The sequence below is a fragment of the Protomyctophum parallelum genome (genome assembly GCF_964188405.1).
Source record: "Protomyctophum parallelum genome assembly, chromosome: 16".
Classification (NCBI taxonomy): domain Eukaryota; kingdom Metazoa; phylum Chordata; class Actinopteri; order Myctophiformes; family Myctophidae; genus Protomyctophum; species Protomyctophum parallelum.
In genome coordinates this window covers 21796122-21819171 of record NC_139711.1, presented here as the reverse complement: position 1 = coordinate 21819171, position 23050 = coordinate 21796122, and the positions used below count along the sequence as shown (strand labels likewise).

General features: G+C 44.8%; 1 protein-coding gene across 2 annotated transcripts in view; it reads left to right on the top strand.

Moving 5' to 3' along the window:
• Positions 1–22494, top strand: part of myot (myotilin) — a 62176-nt gene extending 39682 nt beyond the window's left edge. The window contains exons 12-24 of one of the 2 annotated variants that reach the window (XM_083786010.1): positions 664–1065; positions 1668–1894; positions 2863–3030; positions 4791–4919; positions 6781–6928; positions 7152–7253; positions 10788–10825; positions 11856–11994; positions 13004–13211; positions 14450–14615; positions 15689–15822; positions 19063–19627; positions 20184–22494. In XM_083786010.1, the coding sequence (XP_083642136.1) occupies positions 664–1065; positions 1668–1894; positions 2863–3030; positions 4791–4919; positions 6781–6928; positions 7152–7253; positions 10788–10825; positions 11856–11994; positions 13004–13211; positions 14450–14615; positions 15689–15822; positions 19063–19627; position 20184 (2427 nt within the window). In that variant the 3' untranslated portion in view covers positions 20185–22494. The remainder of the gene's footprint in view (positions 1–663; positions 1066–1667; positions 1895–2862; positions 3031–4790; positions 4920–6780; positions 6929–7151; positions 7254–10787; positions 10826–11855; positions 11995–13003; positions 13212–14449; positions 14616–15688; positions 15823–19062; positions 19628–20183) is intronic. The other variant, XM_083786009.1, reaches the window with a different exon arrangement.
• Positions 22495–23050: the final 556 nt, after the last annotated feature.

Below are 23050 nucleotides of genomic sequence, written 5' to 3'. Positions count from 1 at the left end.
TGTGCAAAATATGGCATCGACCGGGTTAACGGTGGCCGAGATTAGCTGTTCACGGACACACGGACACACGGACACACGGACACACGGACGGACACGCGGACGGACGGAGTGCAAAACATACTCTCCCCACATGCCTTCGGCCTGGTGGAGACAATAATAGCTCTCGTAGCCTGCAGCCTTTATTGAGAAAAATCGGTTCGAGGGAAAAGGACGTTCCGGATGACTACAAAACAATACTACAACATGACGTAGCGATATCATCCGCTCCCGACCGGATCATAAACCCGAAGAGGAATGCTGCCCAGGCTAGGCTGTTGTCTCCACCAGTCATGGGGAGAGACTATGTTTTTGTACTATTGTTATTACATTATTGTTTTATATTGTTTAGATTGTCCAAGCACTTTGTAACTTTGTTTAAAAAAGTGCTATATAAATAGTTTTATTATTTATATTATACGTATACCTGCACAGACTTGGGAATTATATACTGTAGCTCTCTTTTTTCGGTCTGTACACATCTTTTTGCCAAAAACAGACAATCTACTTATAGCTTAGCTTAGCTATCGGCTATGTTCCCCTCAGAATAGCATAGTGGAGTTGAAGTGGTTTTCAAACATGCTTTTATGAATATGAAATGGACTCGACTTGACTTTGACCAAACAGAACCCGGATTGCATCCAGAGCCTGGCGGCCCAGAGCAGCCACAGCCGGGCGGCCCAGAGCAGCCAGAGCCGGGCGGTCCAACAGAACAGCCACAGCCTAGAGGCCCAGAGCAGCCAGAGCCTAGAGGCCCAGAACAGCCACAGCCTGGCGGCCCAGAACAGCCAGAGCCTAGCGGCCCAGAGCAGCCAGAGCCTAGCGGCCCAGAGCAGCCAGAGCCGGGCGGTCCTACAGAACAGCCACAGCCTGGCGGCCCAGAGCAGCCAGAGCTTGGCCTACAACGCCCAGAATCTGGTGGACTGCACGTTGGGTCATCAGGTGAAGACGGCATCCGCACAAAGCCAGTCCCTCTCTCAAAGTCACTCTGTGTCTCAATCTGCCACCCAGAGTCACTCGCTGTCCAAGGTTAGTAGAGTTATGGTAGTTACCCCCCCCCCCCCAATTAAAATGTATTTGTATATTCATTTTATTGTCAGTGTGTGACTCGGGGAGGCAAGTAATTCGTATAATTGTCTTCTAGTCTAGGGGTTAACTATAGCCTCGGTACCCAGGCTTTCATTTTCGTCTGCGCAAAAAATGAAAGCCTGGAGGAACGCATTGGACGCTCTGGTCTAGAATGGTCTAGAAATGTGGCGCAAATCTTTGAATATATATTCTTTCAGAGCAAATGTTTTTAACTCAAATCTTTGAATATATATTCTTTCAGAACAAATGTTTTTAACTCAAATCTTTGAATATATATTCTTTCAGAGCAAATGTTTTTAACTCAAATCTTTGCTTCTGGGGGGTCCCTGGACCAACATATTTTCAGATGGGGGTCGTTGGCCAAATCCAGATATTTCTGGGGGTCCTTGACATGAAAAAGGTTGAGCACCACTGACATAGAAACATGGGTTTTTCAGAAAACTGTGTATACTGTATAGGATTTAGAAGACATTTGTAGAATTGTCCTCAGGTCAAAATGGGTTAACTAACTGCAACCCTGTCTCTCTCTCTCTGTCACACAGACACAGCACCAGTTTCAGACGCTGAGCCTCAGCCAGAGCCAGAGCCAAACCAAGGCCCAGACGCAGATGCAGGCCCAGACCCAGATGCAGGCCAACGGCACTACAGGGGGCAAATCCTCCCCGTCCTCCTCCAACCTGAGCTCACTCCCTTCCTCCCCTCCCCTCCCCACCGTGGCGCCGCTGCCGCGCAGCGCGCCCATGCGCTCCACCATCACCCTCACCCCCAGGTGGGTATAGCACCATCACCCTCACCCCCAGGTGGGTATAGCACCATCACCCTCACCCCCTAGTCCAGGGGTGGGCAACTTTTACGATGGAGAGGGCCACTATATTTCCACACTCACTCCCTAGGGCCATAATATTACTGTCGTAGCAAAAATAGCCAAAAATAGCCAAAAATAGATCGGCTATTTTTTGCTATATTCGAATTGAAATCTTGAATTATTTTTAGCTATTTTTTTAATTAGAATCCTGGAAAAAAATTTTTTAATGTAATTTCAAATGCAAATTCAAATTATACTTGTGTTGAGCAAATTAGCTACTGATTTAGGCAGTTATTAAAGTGGGCCATGTTTGCATGTTGTGGAATTGTAAACAGCTGGAACCAATACTATATCAGTATTCTGATATTGCCCTGCAGGGCCACATTAAGTGAAGGTGGGGGGCCGCATGTGGCCCCCGGGCCGCCAGTTGCCCACCCCTGCCCTAGTTAGTATATAGGACCAGCCGGTTGACATTTTTCATTATTTCATTTCATTTCATTTCATGATTAGCTTTTAAAGCGGCTTTGCTATTTTTGATTTAATTTCGTGAAAATGATGTTTTAATTTCGTTTTATTTTTTAAAGGGGGGGGGGGGGGGTAGTCAGGAGTGAGACTCAATAGCAGATCTGCCGCGATGGTGATACAACACGTTTTCTTAAATTGTTTTAAATGTCTAAAATTGTAGGAAAAACATAGGATACTGACAAGACATTTTCTTTTTCTATCATTTAAATTAGTTACTTGTGGAAACAACACAGTTTTGTGTTAGTTAACGTTTAGCGTTTTCTTATTATAGGCCTTTTTATTTCAGTTAACTAAAATATATTATTATTAGATTTTTTTCCCAACAGACTATAATAAACCCTCCCTCTGTCTCTATCTCTATCTCTCTCTCTCTCTCTCTCTCTCTCTCTCTCCCTCCCTCCCCTCAGCATGCCGAGCGCCACCGGGCTGGGCAGCGCCACGCTGCCCTCCAACCCCACCCTGGCCACGGACGCGCGCTGGTCGGCGCCCGCCGCCTACCTGTGCTCCGTCCTGCCCGGGGGCTCCACCCCTTCCTCCTCGCCGGCCTCCTCCCAGCTGTCCCCCTCCTCTCCCAGGTATAGGGCTGTCACCATGGACACACGCCACTCGGGATCTTCTTAAAGGACCACTTCACCACTTTTCAACCTATCTTCATATAATAGGTCCTCACTAATAATCATGAAAGAATGGCGCATTTTTTTTCTACTCAGTCTGTGTCTCATAGGAGGGCTGTGGGCAGTTTAGAAAACGTCTTCCAGTGACATCATCATTAGGCAGATTTATTTTTTAAACAAGATTTTTTTTACAAAAATGTTTAGATTGTCATTATCGTGAGAACGATGGCTTCCATTTTTGCATTGCAACTTTTCAGGACTAGAAAGCCTGCAGTTTCTATTAACCTGTATTCCCCATCGATTATGTCACTGGAAGACGGTTTCTGAACTGCCCACAGCCCTCCTATGAGACACAGACAGAGTAGAAAAAAATTGCGCCATTCTTTCATGATTATTAGTGAGGACCTATGAAGATAGGTTGAAAAGTGGTGAAGTGGTCCTTTAACACTTTCGGGGCCTTAGATGAATCTATCCATCCAATCTAGGCTGCCAGGATTGATCTATTACCTTTGGAGCATAACGCCCAAGTATTTGCAGCTTTGATTAATGGAAATCCGGCGGAAAATAGTCCCATGGTTTGTTGTTGAAGAGAAAAACATGCTGCCATTACGTTGCGAAACGAAAACAGCCAGCACAGCATGTTGTAGTGCAAACAAACCCCGTTCACTTGCATTTAACTCATTTTCCCAGAAGCCCTAGCAGCCCAGAACATGGCAGAACTGTTAACATCGTCTTATATAAGATTTGTGGTCCAAAAATTAAACAAACTGTCTCGCCAGTATAGCCGGGGAGGTGGCTCTGTATCGTTTACGACAGGTCAGTCAATCATATTTGATACAGTCTGTTTCTAGAGAAAATGTAACTAATTCGGCAGCAGTAACAATAACAATAGCATTTTCTCTCAGTCAGTTGATTCTTCATATCGATATGAGTGAAACCGCCGAGATGATTTGTTTATTTTTCAAACAGTTCTTATATAATAGGCGATCTAAGATCCCCCTATGAGGATTCTAATACAAATTAAAAAAATACACTAACCAGTGTTATAGCACCCTCTAGCGATATTGACGTCATACTTTGGTGCCTATATTTGTAATGTTACAATTTGTATTTCTGGTACTTGTTGTAAGCTTGTGGAACATGGAAACGATTGACGATTATGTAAGTGATAATATCTGGCTAAGTGGTCATTGTCGGGAGATAATTCACCGACAGGGAATTATATCCCGACAATTACCACCTAGCCAGATATTATCCCGCTTATTACATGGCTACCTAACATAAATTAATAAATCGATCCAAAACACAACAAAAAAAGTATTCCCGCTGGCTGCGTCTGCCCAGCTGCAGGGCTGGAGCACTCAGGAAAACAAGGAAGTGAGTTGGATCAAATAGAATCCAATTCCGGGTATCTGCTTCGTCTATTTCTAGCTTAAATGTTTTTAAGAGCAATTTTAGCTGTAAATGACATTGTGTGTGTGTGTGTTTACATGGCTGTCATGTTGGAAACAGCAGTGAATCAAGCAGGGCAGAGCCGCGCAGCTTGTTCGTTTGATTAGGCAGCGGTCTGTTATAGAGCGGAGCGGTCTGTTATCAAGAAATAACACACTGCTGAATTCAGCGATTGACCAATCAGAATCAAGCGTTCAACCAAGCCATGTAATAATAAGCAAAAGATAACTGTGATTATGTGAAATCATTCTGATTAATAACTGTTCCAGGCCTGCTCCCAGGGCTCCGCCTCCTCCAGGCTCCTCCTCCTACCCCCAGCCCCTCCCCACCCACCAGCAGAACAGAGTGGCCCCCGCCGTGGTCTCCCTACCCTCCGCCTACAAAGCCACGCCCCACATGTGAGTCACACAGACCGCCGTGCACCTAGTGAAAGTATGATTGATTGTTTGATTGATTGTCAATCAACTGATCGATTGATTGAAAACTGTATTCACACTATGTAGAATGGGTACATTTATTGCCACCTTTTCAGTGCCTTCTGCCAACTCTAGACGACATGAAAAAGTATTTTATTTTTATTTTACATACATTTACTTTTGGCATTCAATGCCAAAAAGAAATTTGTGTAAAAAAAATTATATATATATATATATATACATTATATATATATATATATATATATATATATACACACACACTTTCTTTTCTTTTTGCATTACGTCAATTACGTCAACGGTATAGTGGGGGATTTTGCGATTAATTACATCAATAACGTCAAGGGCAATAAGCGGGTTAAGTTAATTTCAACAAAAGTGCATGGTCAATACAAGAAACTGCTATGAGGTTATAACCAGGAAAATACTTTCATCAGGGTCCTCTATTTTCAATTCATCAGAACATTGATTTTTTTTTAAATAAATCATTATACAGTTAAAACGGGAAAAACGTGTACAGTATGGAATAAAGGGGCGGGGGGAGATTACAGAGAGTATCTCTGTTTTTAGAGCACTGAAACAAATTCCAATCAACTCTGTTGACATCAGCAAATGGTAAATGGTGCATTTATATAGCGCCTTCATCCAAGGCGCTTTACATAGATTGTGCATTACATGTGCATTACATTCACCCATTCACACACACACATTCATACACCGATGGCAGAGGAAACCATGCAAGGCATCAACCAGCACATCAGGAGCAATTAGGGGTTCAGTGTCTTGCTCAAGGACACAGCGACACTAACTCCGGGGGAGCCCGGGATCGAACTGGCAACCTTGCAGGTTACCATCCAGCCACTCTACCTAGGGCTGCGAATCTTTAGGTGTCCCACGATTCGATTCGGATTCTTGGGGTGACGATTCGATTCAAAAACGATCTTTTCGATTTTTCCGATTCTCGATTCAAAAAAGATTTTTTTTTACGATTCTAAAGCAGTTTTTTATTTTTATTAAAAACAATTAAATAGAATTTTAGCATGATCTACTCCAGTCTTCTGGCATGAAAGCAGAGTACATTTAGGGCGCGTTCGGAAACGCGCACCGGGAATGTGGTCAGTTTGTTGAGTGTGGTGGGCAGTGACGTCACAGAGTGCGTTCAGTGTGCCTTATTTCCGAACGACCACAGCTGTGACGCATTCACACGAATCACACCGGACAACCCCAGCTTCATGGTAGGGTCGCTCAGTGCGTGCACTCGGCACACCCGGTGCGCAGCGCACTGGATTTTCGAACGACAACGCACTGAGTGCACTGAATAAACGAACGACAAGAGAGCACACCAGTGCGTTCAGGGCGCATTTCCGAACGCGCCCTTAGTAAAAAGCTTGTATAATTGTAAAGGTTTTATCAACTGAATGATTTAAACACACAAAGGTTAAATCCAAGAGTAAGAACATGTCTCATTTATTTAGCTTGCACAAATTTGAACCAGTACAAAAGTTACAAAATCTCTTCTCACTCAATACCAGAACAATACATTAGTATTAAAACAGGTGTAAAATAAATACAATTGGCAGGCTTAGCTTAGCTGGTAGTAAATGCACTATGCAGAAACCCAGGCCATAATGCATTGCATGCACAGGTAGTACCTGTGCATGTATTTATTTTTTTTTTTTTTGGAAAATGAGAATCGATTCTGAATCGGACGGCATTAGAATCGCGATTCTAACTCAAATTGATTTTTTTTGACAGCCCTAACTCTACCCCTGAGCCACCGCCGCCGACATGGCGATAAAGCATTGAATGTTGAATCTCTCCCCAGCCTTCCCAAGCCCATCCTGAAGAAGGCCATGGCCCCCCGGCCGTCGTCGGCCCGCTCGGACGACGACATCCAGGGCTCCAAGGACGCCCTGATCCAAGACCTGGAGAAGAAGCTGCGCTCCAAGGACGCTCGGAGGAGGACCAGTCAGGTTCGATGTCCCCCCCCTTAAACAACATTTAGACAACAAGCAACTACAATTTAGAAACACGTCCCCCCCCCCCCAAGTCGCTAAATAAATTATTAAGCCAACACTGAGTCCAATGAGGCTCTGTGCGTGTGTGTGTGTGTGTGTGTGTGTGTGCGTGTGCGTGCCGTGCACACTCTGCCTGTTTATTTAAAGTGCGTGCGTATGGCTCCCTCCCTTCCAACAGAAGCTCTCCCATGAGGAGCGTATGGCCCGCAGGCTGCTGGGTCCGGACAATGCATCCTATATGTTCGACCAAGACAGCCTTTTAGACTCACAACTAGACCAGGTAAGACTGAAGGCAGGGCTTTCTCAGAGGGTCTGCCGCGGCGGCGCTTGCTACTGAATTCAAAAGAGGATAAGAGAGGAAAACTAGATAAAGTGCACCTCGGGGCACAGGTCTCACTCTCTACCAGGGCAGGTCAGGTTGTGGCCTCCTGGTGGCGCTATAATAGGCCAATGTGAAAAGGGTCCCATTTCTTCTTACGCCATTGATGGCAATTGGATGATTTGAGGCATTTTGTTCCAAAAATGTGTTTTGCAAAAATCCACCTGTTGGTGGCGCTATAACAGGCCAATGTGAAAAGGGTGGGATATATTCCTCAGCCTAGTAGGAAAGTCAGTGAAAGATTTCACCTAAATTGCAAATTGCTTTTTTACAAACTAGAAAAAGTGCCCTTCTGGGCACAGGTCTCCACCAGGATGAGCAGATGTGAAGAATTCCAGGCAAAGGTTTTTCCTTGGCCTCTAGGGAGTTGGCATACAAAGTTATCCACAGATCCGTGCAGTTAGAGGTAAAAACTGTTTTCAGCCAGTTATAGCGCCACCTTGAGGCTGAGTTGAAATTGTTCATGTGGCATTTCGTCCTCGGCCTAGTGGGAATGTGGGTGCACAATTTCACGGAAATCACGCGATGTGTTCATGATTTGCAGCATTTTGTTTGAAACTGAGCACTCCTGTGAACTTTGGAAGCCAATCTTAACCAATCAGGATGGAGTCTGAGAAATCTGAAAGACTGGTTTCGTTGAATGGCTCTAGAGAGACTGTGTACCAATTTGCGTGATGTTTGGACGAAATCTGTAGGTGTACTGTGCAAAAACTTGTTTTGCACAAAGCGGCCTCCTGGTGGCGCTATAACAGGCCGTTCTGGAAAGTTTGGGGCAGAGGTTCATCGTTGGCATCCAGGGAGTGTGTGTGCAAAATTTGGCATCGACCGGGTTAACGGTGGCTGAGATTAGCAGCTCACGGACACACGGACGGACACACGGACGGACGGACACACACACGGACGGACGGACGGACGGACGGACGGACGGAGTGCAAAAAACATACTCTCCCCCCATGCCTTCGGCCTGGTGGAGACAATTAGGATGGAATATGAAATATCGGACAGATCCGTCTTGAACACACACGAATATAGAGTTAGTGTGTAAAGATGAGGAGTAATATGAAAAAGTGTTTTTCAAAAGCCTCCTGTTGGCCATTCTGGAAAATGTGGGGCAGAGGTTCATCGTTGGCAATCCAGGGAGTGTGTGCAAAGTTTGGCATCGACCGGGTTAACGGTTAGCTGTACACAGACTGACGCAGACACACTACACACACACGGAGTGCAAAACATACTCTCTCCGCATGCCTTCGGCCTGGTGGAGACTATTCAAAGAGAAAGAAAATACTGGATTTGAGTAAGAGAAATAATAATAACTAGAACTGTAGAACTGCACTCTGTCGAGTGCCTACTTGCTTGTTACACACATTTGCGCGCTCTGCTTGCGCACAAGTAGGCCACAAGTAGGCAATTTATGGCCTACTTGTGGCCTGTCAAACTGTCAAATCTCAGCTTCTCTGTGAAAGAACGTTTGAAATATTGAATTATTAGGTTTAGCTATTTGCTACGTACCTAGTTTTTGGAGGTAAAAACCACTGAGTGGCACGATATTTTCTATCGTTCTATATCTGCTATTTTTCAATAGCTAAAGCACGACATGATGCTAACACCAAAATGGGTGCCCGCCCAAAATGGGATAACTGGTACAACTAGCTCTCAATGATGACGTAATAAAGATGTGGATTAAAGGACCCAATGCCGGGGTGTAATTGGTTTTCGACGGCGACGTAATGACGATATGTTTTAGTGTCGGGGGGGATTACAGGTAATGCCCCTATGTATACATGTATGTAATATGACACCACTGCCATATCAAGCACAAGTAGTCATTACGTCATATACGCTGGCACAGCGCATGCACATCAAACCTGATGATCCTATTGTAAGTACAGTATAAGGGTCCAGCTTTACACTGTTCTGTTATAGAACAGTCAAGCCTCCGTAATCTCTTGTTCTGTTGGGGAGTTGAGTTGATTGTGTGTGTGTGTGTGTGTGTGTGTGTGTGTGTGTTTGTGTGTGTGTGTGTGTGTGTGTACGCACGGTTGTTCTGTCCTACATGCTGAGTGTATGTGCAGAAAGCCTGCACATACTTTAGCTCCCAGTGTTTTGTGCCAAAATGTTCCCTTCCGCACGCGCGCGCAACACAGCGACACACACACGCACACACGCACACACACACACCTCTCTAGCAAGGATTTTCAGCTGCTATTTCCAGCCTGGTTTCGGAGAATGAGCCCCCTCTTGTTGGTGACAACAGGGCTATTGCGTTAACGCGCACGCACACACACACAATCTACACATGATTTAGTCGACTCACAACGCGTCTGCAACGAGCTATGAGCTACTAGATCTATTTCCGTAGCATGACAGACTTATCTTCTCCACTAGTCCCTCCCTAGTCTAGTTTGTATTCATTGACAAAATTGTCAATATATTTAGTCACAGTTTTAGTCATCATAGCTTTTTATCAGTGAAAAGAGGTCGTTGACGAACATGGTTTTAGTTGACAAAATTAACACACACACACACACACACACACATGCGTTTGTGTGTTCATTTTGTCAACTAAAACCATGTTCCACGTGCACACACACGTGCACACACAATTCATGTCAGAATGATCCTGTGTTTACAATCAAAATGTCTCAATAGTAGAACAGGGAGACACCGTATGCACACTGCAGCCATCTTGCCATTATGTTAATAACTAGCAGTGTTGATTTCGTTGACTAAAACTACGACAACATTTCTTTTGTCGACTACCTTTTTTCACTGACGAAAACTAAATGGAAACTAAATAAAAACTAAGCTATGATGACTACAACTAAGACTCAATATACTGACAATTTCGTTGAGATCCAGTAGGCCTATGTCATTTTACACTTGGTTGCATGTGCAAGTGTAACATCTGTCATTACGACGGCATCAAGGCCCGCCAAAATACATTTTAGTCGACTAAATAAACTGTAGATTTAGTCGACTAAAATAGTATGATATTTAGTAGGCTAAAACTAGACCAACATTAAAACATTCCAGGTGACTAAAATGTGACTGAAACTAAATGAAAACTATTGAATTGACTATGGCAAAAACAACACTGCACTGTAGACATCTTATGAGCTACTTTCTGTCCTTGCAGGTGATTATTTGTGTCTGTGTGGAGTTGGAGTTTGGAAGTGCTCGTTGGGTATCACTCAATGCTCCTGCGTAACCACCTGTTATGAATTTGCACATAACGCAGGAGGCAGCAGGACGTTGCTCTGCTGAAAGCAAGCGTTTCCAAACTCTGGCGGCAAGATGGCCGTGGTCTGCGAAAGGTCAATGGGGGTCCCTGCCGCAGAATCGTTCCGTCCACGGCCCAATACATGTCATGCAGATGTTTGAGTAGCCAATGCTAGGCTAATTAATAATGTGTTGTTTGTTTTGTCTGTGTTACAGCCAGAGGCACCGGAGGGACGGCACACAGGAGGTCTATGGTAAATATACTGGACGCATCGTTGTCGGGCAGAAATCATGTTTTTTATCTATAAAACCCACCGCCCGGCAGGATTAATTAATCTATTTATCACGCATTGCCAAGGTTTTTCCGGTTTCAACCCTTATTTTGAAGAGCCAAATATCCGTATCCGGATGCTACGATGACGTAATGCTGTGTGTGTGGTGTCTTGACCGGTTGTTGTCCTCTCGCTCGGTGCAGAAAAAAACCCGACTGCGAGTATCACAGCGGCTGCTGTCGGCCGTTGAAAAACCTTGTTTTCACCAGAAAAGACATTCATTGTGCCGCTTTGGAGATACAGGCCATTAAAGGCAGCACATGGAGTGCAAGTGGATGCATCTTCACAATGGCCGCGTCCACTGTCACACTTTAGACTGGGATGCTAACGAGAGATAGCTATCGATGTGATCCGATCAAAACATGGATTAAAGAATATAAAGCCTATGTCTGTGTGTTAGGCGGACACTTGGTAGTGAACACACGCTACAACGCTATTTTCGTGCTCAGACAGAGCCAGGGACACGGACAGACCCAGGGACACAGCCACACAGATAGCTGTCTAGAGTGGTTGCACCACTCAAAAATATATAAAAAACAAAACAAAAACAAGTGTGAACACATATTCATATTCTGCATAGCTATATGTAGGTATGACATTTTTTATCGCACAGCCCCAGAAAGTAAACATAAATACGTGTAAATTGAACGGTAATTCAAATTTGACCTATATTTTATAATAGACAATTAATTTACATTTCGGGCAAGTAGAACATGACCTGTACGCGCGCACACACACACACACACACACACACACACACACACACACACACACACACACACAGTCTGCCTGCCTGCCTGCCTATAACTCTCTCTGCCTGTCTGTCTCTCTGTCTGTCTGTCTGTGTGTCTGTGTGTCTGTGTGTCTTTGTGTCTGTCTGTCTGTCTGTCTGTCTGCCTGTCTGTCTCTCTGTGTGTCTGTGTGTCTGTCTGTCTGTCTGCCTGTCTGTCAGGGGGAAGCATCACTCGGGGTCAGACGACCGGGGCAATGAGGGCCCGGCTATCCAGGAGAAATGCTACGCCCCTCGCTTCATGCAGATCCCCCCCGACCTCACCGTGGAGGAGGGGCGCTTCTGCAGGATCGACTTCAAGGTCAGTGCACGAACACACGCACGCACGCACGCACGCACGCACATTTGTGAGTTTGTATCGCATCGCATCGAAAATGTAGCTGGTTGTACTGCTAGCTAAATGTAGCTGGTTGTACTGCTAGCTAAATGTAGCTGGTTGTACTGCTAGCTAAAGGATGTGAGCTGTGTTGTGTGGTGTCGTTCCACTTCCGGAAACCACCCCCCCCCCTCCTGTTTAACCCGGAAACAATTCAAGCGCCATATTATGGGAGCAGAGGAGAGGCACATCTGCGGTCATGCCGGATCTGTGTGTCTAACTTTATTTAAATAAATTTAAAAAAAAAAAAGTTTTTTAGAAATCGCTGGATTCAATTAAATTAAAGAAAGACGAGTTCCCTCGTTTTGTCACAGGTGGGTCGTGGAGAGAAGAACGAGGTCCCTCGTTCTTGGCATGCATTCGGTTAAGTACCATTTTGCGGTATTTGTACTTCAAAAGATTTGAAAACTTTAGAAATGGGACATTCTGCACAATGATTACTTTTACTACTAAGTACATATTTGATGCCAATACTTTGACGATACTATTTTGAATTCTGGACTTTTCTTTTTTTTTTTACTTACTTTTTACTTTTGTTTCTACATCGCAGCATTGCTAACTTTTTTTTACTTAACCCATTTTGGGGCGGGACCCCCTTTTGGTGTCTTAAGCATTATGTTACACTATTGACAAATAGCAGATCTACAAGCTCATAGCGTGGCGCCGAGTCGCGCTACGAGCTTGTAGGTCTACTATTTTAGAAAAATTACGAAAATGTGGCGCAAATCTTTGAATGTATATTCTTTCAGAGCAAACGTTTTTAACTCAAATCTTTGCGGCAAATTACATATATATTCTGGGGGTCCTTGACATGAAAATGTATGAGAACGACTGACATAGAAACATGAGGTTTTTCCAGAAAACATTTGCAGAATCGAGCCCAGGTCTAAACATTTGAGTCGATCCCCCCCCCCCCCCCCCCGCATACATGCAGGTGGGAGGCCTGCCCACCCCAGACGTGTGCTGGTACCTGGATGGCAAGGCCATCCGCCCCGACGACTACCACAAGATGCTGGTGTGCGAGAAGGGCATGCTGTCCTTCATCATCGAGATCGTCACGGTGCACCACGCCGGCGTGTACGAGTGTGTGGCGCGCAACCGCGCCGGAGAGAGCCGCTTCACCATGAGGCTGGACGTGTTGGGTGAGACTTCTTGATATATTAGGGGTCCTTGAGGGAGTTCCAGGGGGTCCCCCAGCTAAATGATAGTTTGGAACCAAATGGACCCTTATGGGTCTGAAACTCTGAGAGTGTACAAATGGAACCAAATGGACCCTTATGGGTCTGCAACTCTGAGAGTGTACAAATGGATCCAAATGGACCCTTATGGGTCTGAAACTCTGAGAATGTACAAATGGATCCAAATGGACCCTTATGGGTCTGCAACTCTGAGAGTGTACAAATGGATCCAAATGGACCCTTATGGGTCTGAAACTCTGAGTGTACAAATGGATCCAAATGGACCCTTATGGGTCTGCAACTCTGAGAGTGTACAAATGGATCCAAATGGACCCTTATGGGTCTGTAATTCTGAGAGTGTACAAATGGATCCAAATGGACCCTTATGGGTCTGTAATTCTGAGAGTGTACAAATGGAACCAAATGGACCCTTATGGGTCTGAAACTCTGAGAGTGTACAAATGGAACCAAATGGACGGGGCCATTTGTACACTCTCAGAGTTAAATTGACATTGATTTTACAATATAAATTAGGGGTCCCAGAGATAGAAATACCATTAAATGGGGGTCCGTAGACTAATGTATGTCCTTGAAATTAAACGTGTTGAGAATCACTGCTAGAGCCGTAAAAATCTCCTCTCATGGGGGTCCCTATGGGGGGCTAATTAGTGTAAATTTGGGGCTCCTTGACATGAAAAAGTTTGGGAACCACTGACTTATAGGGTTAGACTTCGTCTGTACGTGTTGGGCGAGGGTTATAAATTAAAGCAATAAGCCAAAAGAGGTCTCAGGTTACTGTGTATTTCATAATGGCTGAGAGGCGTAGGCCTATAGTGGAACACGACACACAGCGGAGTGTCTCCAACACAATTGTTTTTCTTAAATATTCTCTTCTAGGGGTCTCTGGCATAACAATTTTCAGATGGGGGGGGGGGGGTACATGGCCAAATAAATGTAAATTTGTTCAATGTAGGGGTCAGTTTGAGAACCACTGCTTTACAAAATAAACCTGCCTCCTTGTCTGTCTGCCTGTCGGCCTGTCTGTCTGTGTCGGCCTGTCTGTCTGTGTCGGCCTGTCTGTCTGTCTGTCTGTATGCCTGTCTGTCGGCCTGTCTGTCTGCCTGCCTGCCTGCCTGCCTGCCTGCCTGTCTGTCTGTCTGTCTGTCTGTGTCTGCCCGTCTGTCTGTCTGTCCGCGCTGTAGCCCAGGAGGTCCTCCGCCCGCCAACCTTTACGCAGAAGATGCTGAACTCCCGCGCTCTAGAGGGCGACATGGTCAGGCTAGAGTGTAAAGTGGACGCCTCGCCCCCCCCTCAGCTCTTCTGGAAGAAGGACAAGGACATGCTGCGCATCGACCCCAAAAGAATGAGGTGGGTGGGCCGACCGGAGACCATCATGGCTACCGTTCTGGTACTGAGCATTTAGGTTTTTTTTTTTTTAAATAGTAAATATCGGGTATTTGCGGTTATAAAGTCGTTATTTTCGGGTAAAAACGGGTCTGCACAGCAGAAATAGCCTAGTGCAAATCTTACCTTTTTGATGAGCCTGCCCGAGACATACACGGCTTTAACCAGCACTGGGCATAACATATAAACAACTTCCTGAATCCTATCCAAGTTCCCCCATAGAAATACATTGAAATCTCCACTATAGCAGAATCACACGCACTCGCACAACACTGACAGCGAGTCAGCGGCGGCCGCATGGTCCAAGTGCCTGCCCAATTTGAGGCTTTTTTATTCCCCGTGGCCGGCGGCCCAAAACGGTTCGCGGCCCCCCGTGGGCCGCTCCGCGGCCCACCGGGGACGTGTCCCCGGGGACCCCCGTGGTTCCTACGGCCCTGGTGCATAGAGCCTATTACTGTAGGTGAAAATTAACTTTATTGGCAAAAAATACCTTAACTTAAACCTTTTTCTTAAACCAAAAGGCATTTATTTTCTCCTCCGGCATGCATGTTGCACAACCTTATTGGGGACAAACCTTTCAATGTCTGTATCCGTTTATCTCTCTGCTCTCTTCCGCACAAAAAAGGGACTAAATTAATTTCGCTCCTATGCCACGAAAATGTGGAACGCCCTACCAACCGTGAATCCCTTGACTCCTTCAAAACCGCTCTCAAAGGGCACCTACGGACGGCTGCAATTCGAAACTGGCCCCCGTAAAGATCTGAATCCCCCACCCACCCTGTGTGTGTATTCTTTCCCCTTTTTACCTGCTTCATGAGGATTTCCTGTTCTTTAGAAGTGTATATTTGTACGCCTCTAAATGTTATGAATTGAAAACGGCCGGTGGACCCTCTTGTAAACAACTGTAAAGCGTTATGGTGTCGTCCACTCACAGTTAACAGTTTTTGTATTGAGTTGTGCTTGAAATGTCCTGTAATTCTGCAATCTGTTAATAAATACTTCAATCAATCAATCAATCTGTCTGTCTGTCTGTCTAGTCTGTATCAGGATGGCTCAGGCAGACAGTGTTTGCTGATAGAGAGGGTGACGAAGACAGACGCCGGTTGGTACACCCTGTCTGCCATCAACGAAGCAGGCATGTCCACGTGCAACGCCAGACTGGACGTAGGAAGTAAGTATTGTATTACTATCCTTGTTATGATGCCCAAACATCCTCACAATTCCCCAGTAGAATGACAGTAGAAGAGGAATAGACATTGTGAAGAGCATTATATCCTGGACCTCACAAGAGAAATTGTTGCTTTTGTGGTTAAAAATGATTTGGGGAGTTAATAGGCTTGCAATAGGCTCTACATGCACAGCAGCCCACCAATTAGGTCTCTTCCTTACTTCGTTCACAGGTGTTACCAATCATACAAAGGTTCCATTCTGGTCAAACAGGGTCAGGGGTAGATTAGATATTTTTGGGCTATTGTTTGGCTATATATTTACATCCATTTTGAATGACGTCCTTAAATGTTGATGTCCTCAGGCCCCTGGTAATCCAAACATGTGTGCGTGTGTGTGTGTGTGTGTGTGTGCGACTGTGCGTGCGCGCGTGCGTGCATGTCCGTGCGTGCGTGCGTGCGTAGGAGACTGCTAGCACGGTAGTTGCCATAGCAGTCCAAAGTCAAACAACAGATGGGGAGCACCCCTGCTATGTGAGCCCTTAGCCGTATAGCCGAGTTAGCCTCATCAAACAAATGAAGAAACCCAATAGACTGTGAAGCTATGGCTTCCATTACACCCGACTTCATTTCTAGGAAGGGACTCTTGGGACTCTAACTTAGACAAATATATTATGAATTAAGCACGTATTCAACTTATGCATTTCATTACTTGTGAGCATGCATGCAGATCTGCTATTTTCACTGTGTCCCAAGAATAAACAAAAGGAGCCTGGCAATTTTAAAATGTACCAAAAAAAAAAAAGGTATTAATATATCCAAAGAGTAAGAACATAAATCAATTTACTCCAAACACAGACGTTATCAAAATAATGAAACTCTATCATACATGACACAGAGTCAAATACTGACAGAACTTTGGAACACAATGCCAATGTTGGATGACCCAATGTATTTCCAATAGAATAAAGATGTCAGGACGTCGATACTCTATAGTCTAGTGAGGGGAGATTAATGGGCAAACACATCGCAGACATCGGTATCGGCCGAGTCTAGTTATTTTTAGATTAATCGGCATCGGATCGATTAATCAACCAGACCGATTCATTAATCGGTCCGATTAATCGGTTGATCTACAGCTTGAACAGATCTACAAGCTCACAATATTAAATATAAAAAGGTATTAAAGTTAAACCTGACTTGCCTATAAGTCTGCAGTGCAGATACCCTGTTACATGTGTTTTTTTCAGAATTTGACAAAATTATTATAATTTTCCAATACAGATATGAGATCATATCGATATCGGTAATATCGGTTATCGGCCATAACGGCAATTGATTATATCGGATATGGATATCGGCCAAAATGTCTCATGGTCACATCCCTATAGTATAGTCTATACTTGCAGTGCAGTATAAATGCAGACCAGCATGAATAAAAAGTGTAAATAAAAATAACGTTTTTGCTACTCACCAAAACAAAAGCGGGTTGTGTCATTAGAAAGCCTACTTTCCTTAGTGGACGCACTCTGAGCACCCCACCACACGTATAAAAGGTACTTTTTGGCCAAAAGACCGGAGAAAAGAAAATACTTTTAGTCCACTGTGCTCTCTACCGATATTGCCAAGAGAAACCCTCATACAGAATATTTTTCCTCTGGTGAACAAAAATCCCTTTCTGGCCAAAAAGTACCTTTTATACGTGTGGTGGGGAGTTCAGAGTGCGTCCACTAAGGAAAGTAGGCTTTCTAATGACACAACCCGCCTTTGTTTTGGTGAGTAGCAAAAACGTTCTTTTTATTTACGCTGAAGACGAGAGGCTGGTCTGCATTGATGCGAGCCCCAGAAGGCATCTGTAACATAGCTGTGAGCTTGTAGATCTGCTATTTTCAGCATCCAACCATGAGTGTAAAATGACCTATACTGGATCTCTTATCCACTAGTCCCTTCCTAACATTTTAGTCTAATTTTTATGACGAAATCGTCAGTATATTTAGTCTTAGTTTTAGTCATCATAGCTTAGTTTTCATGTCGTTTCCATTTAGTGTTCGTCAGTGGAAAAAGGTAGTCGACGGACATTTTTCGTCTTAGTTTTAGTCGACGAAAACAACACTGGTCTAAAGTGATATGTATAAATAAATATCAAAGTATTCTGTGGCAGCCCTGGTCTTGTGTCACTTTGAGAAACCCTGCTGTAGACACAGCCTTACGGGCTGGCTATTAGGTTTCTCCACTTTCGTTCGCACAGCTTGCCATCTGCTGCGATAGCTGCAATACATAATACTGCAATAGGCCTATACTCATTGTCATATCTCTGATTGTCTGCTGCTAAAAGAGATATTAAAAAAAACTCCAGATAGCACAAAATAGAGCTGCAAGATTAGTGCTGAACTGCTCTTTTAATCCATTTACACCTGAGGGCGATTCTACAAATGCCTTCTAAATTCTGACAGTTTTCCGAAAAACCCCATGTTTCTACGTCAGTCGTTCTCAAACATTTTCATGTCAAGGAAAACATATGTATTTGGCCGCCGACCCCCATGTGAATATATGTTGTTCCAGGGACACCCCAGAAGCAAATATTCGAGTTAAAAACGTTCGCTGTGAAAGAATATATATTCAAAGATTTGCGCCACATAGCAGGTAGATCTGCTATTTTTAAAGTATAACGCAATGCTTATAAAATGTTGCTAGGATGCACCACTTAAACACTCCCACTTGGACACTTTCCAGCCGGGCTCATTCATTCCAATGTAAATATCATGGATTTTACACATTAAATACTGGTTCATTTTTGGAAAAAGGACCTTCAAAATCTCTTCCAAATCCGTCAACATGGCCTGCCGTATGCACTGGAAAGATAATGTGTGTGACATATTTTTTAAAACAATGTTTTATCATTATAGGAAAACTATTGGTGGAGAGGTTTGTCTAACCCATGTTATGCTTAGCTGTGATTGGGCCATAGAAGTTTGGGGAGGGGATTAGCTATAGGTCAATTGAAGTGGACTCGGCCGCAGACTTTCTTTCCTCCCTGGAAATAAAAACGTCTGGGTTCCCGAGGCTACTCTACCCCCTGAGCCACTGTGATTAATGTCTCCTTATGGACCACGATGGAAACAGGCTTTCTCCAGGCACGTTTTTTAAAGGTTATGAAATGCTTTTGAATGTTTGTCAATAAGTAACACAGTATTCCTATTCCATTCTCTCCTCTCTCTGGCTGTGTGTGTTCATGGTCCCTGCAGCCCGTAGCACGGCTCCCATGAAGACGGCGCCCCCTGCCTCCAAGACGTTGAAACTGCTGTCCTCTCTGAGTCACCTGCCGACGCTGACGGTGGAGAGCCCCGCCCCCCAGCGCACCGCCGCCGCCCCGCCGTACGAGAGCCCCGCCCCCCAGCGCACGGCCGCCGCCCTGCCGTACGAGAGCCCCGCCCCCCAGCGCACGGCCGCCGCCCTGCCGTACGAGAGCCCCGCCCCCCAGCGCACGGCCGCCGCCCTGCCGTACGAGAGCCCCGCCCCCCCGCGCACGGCCGCCGCCCTGCCGTACGAGAGCCCCGCCCCCCACCAGAACACCACCGACCCCCTGTACGAGAGCCCCACCCCCGAGCAAGACACCACCGACCCCCTGTACGAGAGCCCCGCCCCCCAGGAGCACGCCAACGCGCCCCTGTACGAGAGCCCCGCCCCCCAGGAGCACGCCACCGAGCCCCTGTACGAGAGCCCCGCCCCCCAGGAGCACGCCACCCGCGCCTTTGTACGAGAGCGAGGAACTCTAGAGAGAAAATCACTGCTTCTCAACCGGGCCCTCTGGTGGGCCGCGAGGAGATTGCAAATGCCCCCCCCCCCCCCCCCCCCCCCCCCCCCCGAATAATTGGCAAAACGTTGAGATTTTATTGTTAATATATCACTTTAAGAAACATTTGTTTTCCTTTTAAACGTATACCAAGTTAGTTCCGTTGATCCAAGACTCATCACAATCGATTGATTGATCTTTTAAAAGTTTGATGTGCATCACCCAGGGGTCTGGTGGTCCCTGTACCCAACCTTGAGAACCAGTGCACCCCCTCTTGCACTTGCGCACACACACACACACACACACACACACACACGCGCACACACACAATCAGGCTGAGGCCGAGACACACAGAACCTATAGCCTGCGTTACCACTTAAGTTGCCAGTATCCCGCAGCCATAGGGCTCCATACCCCAAAGTGCATATATTTGAACCACTTTTTAGCATGGTTAATCCAGAGCGATTTACAGTAACAATCATTTAAATCAAGCATTGCCTGCCGACGTTGTTTAATAACTACGATGCCTGCCTCTCTCTCTCTCGTGTTTATAACCTCCCTCTGCCTTTTCAGATGAATGTTGCATCATGTGGTCTTGTGGCGGATGAATGGATAAACTACACTACCCACAATCCACCTGGGCCAGGCCCTCATCCTTCTAACACACATGTAAACTAACACACTCCCTGCACTTTAGTCCTAACAATCAATCAATCTCTCTCTCCTACAGCGCCCTCTCAAACTAGTTTGTATCCATATTTAAATCATCAAAGTGTTATTATTATTATTTCTTCACTTCAGTTGCTGCTTCAAAAGGTGCATTCCCACCAAAAGATTAAATATTTGTTCGGCGTACAGTACAACGTCAAACGAAGTCCACACAAGGACACTACTTGGCGTGACATTTGCATCGAGCGACCAGCACGAACGAGGCCTTTTCGTCGCTACAAAATCCTAACTGAGACAAGACGTTGACATTTACGACTGCTAGATTAAAACTATTTAAAAATTAAAGGCGCTTAGTGTTTCCATAATATGTGTACAGTGATTTAGAGATTTAGCGATTAGTTGAACACTTTTGTCCCATTGCAACGCCTAGCGACCAAAAATGATGATGCGATTCAAGCGACTAGACATAGATATTTTGTCTTTCGGTAGGAATGCTCCCTTAAGAAATGTGTGTTTGTGAGGTTGGGGGGGGGGGGGGGGGGGGGGATATAAACAGGCTTAAAATGATGTCACCTAAAAGAGTTTTTCTTTCTTTCTTTCTTCCATTTTGGGCGGGAACCCCTTTTGGAGTTTTAAGCATTATGTTATACTTTAGCTATTGAAAAATAGCAGATCTACAAGCTCATAGCACGGCACCAAGTACCACGCTATGAACTTGTAGGTCTGCTATTTTAGAAAAATCATGAAAATGTGCCTCAAACCTTTGAATATGTTACAGAGTGAACATTTTAACTCAAATTTTTGCTTCTGGGGAGGTCCCTGGAACAACATATAATCTTTGGGGTCCTTGACATGAAATATTGAGCACCACTGATATAGAAACATAAGGTTTTTCAGAAAAGGCCTCACTGAAGCGGTTAGGTCTGTCTGGGTCAATATGGTGATACCGTTCACGCTGTCTATTCCTATGTAAATCCACAACAATAGTATTTCTGTTATATACAATGTGATGTGAACTAAGCTATTTATTTTAAACTATTAGTTAGCACTGAGAGAACATAATCATTGCTATGCGGGCATGACGTCTTCCATCTCCGTAGATGGAAGTCGTATCTTTTGAGGGGTTTTTTCCCGTAAATTAATTTTATTCATGGGCGTATGTATGTATGACAGTGGACAGTGGTGCGCGAAAGTGGCGGAAATAGCCGATCTACAAGCTCAGCTCAGCGTAATGTTTTGCAGTTTTTAAGGTTCAGAAAATGTGTTTAACATGCCAGGTTGAAAGTGTTTAAGTGCGTCTGTGGCGTTCTTTATAATAAATATTGAACCAATTAAAAGTATTAATAACAAGAGCTTGTCTAAATAGTAACTCCTTTAGGGCTCCAGTGGCCTAATGTAAGCCTGCCCGCAGATTGCTTATTTTCAGCACGCGACACCACCGCACGGGCGAAGTACAGAGTTGACATGTTACGATACAGTAGCTCTCCGTCTGTCCGAGAATCCGGTTGGATTGTGACATTTAAAAAAAACTGAAAACAAATATGCGATTTTCATGAGTGCGTCCTGTGCATGAATACATTATTTTATAGCTCCTTATTAATAATCACCACCAGTTCTACCCTCTAATTCTATGGGGGAAATTAATCGAAGAACTAGACGATCTGCAAGCTCACAACGCCTGCAGATCGGTTGTATTTTGGCGAAGAGATTCGGTGTCGAAGGGAAAAGACCAGGGGCTCCATTTTCGTCACCGCTAAACCCCTTATCCCTAAACTTCTTTGCCTTTTTTTTACTATTTTGCTAAACCTTTTTTAATAGTTAAAATTGCCAGTCTACAAGCTCACAACGTGTCAATGTAGATTGGCTAGTTGAACTATTCAAAAATGTTTTTCAAAATAGTAAAGAAAAGGCAAAGAGGTTTAGGGATAAGGGATTTAGCGGTGACGAAAATGGAGCCCTAGAGGTTTTATCTGCTTGTATACAGGGTTCCCATCAAATTGTCCAGCCTGCAGCCGATTTTGCCAACCTCTCGAGATGATTTCCTATGCGTGTGTTGCTCATTCAAACATAAATTATTTTTTTGGGGTGAATCAGGCCCTCCCTGCTTCTGAGCTGCACGTAGTAAAAATGTGTGTGTTGTTCTCCTTTTAAACGTGTTTGTTGTGTAAAGATGTCATATCACTGGATGAATGTAGAATAAAGACTCCTCTGGTGAGCTCATAGTGCCTGTCTCTCTGCTCGCCTGTCTCTCTGCTCCCCTGTCTCTCTGCTCGCCTGTCTGTGCTCACCTGTCTGTGCTCACCTGTCTCTCTCTCTCAAGACCCTTAGATCAGGGGTTTTCAAATTTCAAACCTTTAAATTTCCAGGCCATTTGAGCCACGGACCATCATTTGATGACATTTAGCCTCTCAGACCCATCTGAGACACGGACCACCGTTTGATGACATTTAGCCTCTCAGACCCATTTGAGCCACGGACCACCGTTTGATGACATTTAGCCTCTCAGATCCATTTGAGCCACGGACCACCATTTGAGAAAGAATATAAAGAATATGGTGTTGTCGTTGGATACAATTTTGTCCACAAAATTCATATCCATACTGTTGGAAAATGTTAGAAGCACAATTCTTCTACATTCACTAATTGTGTACACTTCTTGTAAATTAAGTATAGGCCTAAGTTTAACAATAGGCTAATTGTTAGCTAATGGACCCCGTACGGGTCCATTTGGTTTCATTTTACGCCCTCAAGAGTTAAAGATCTTCAATTTG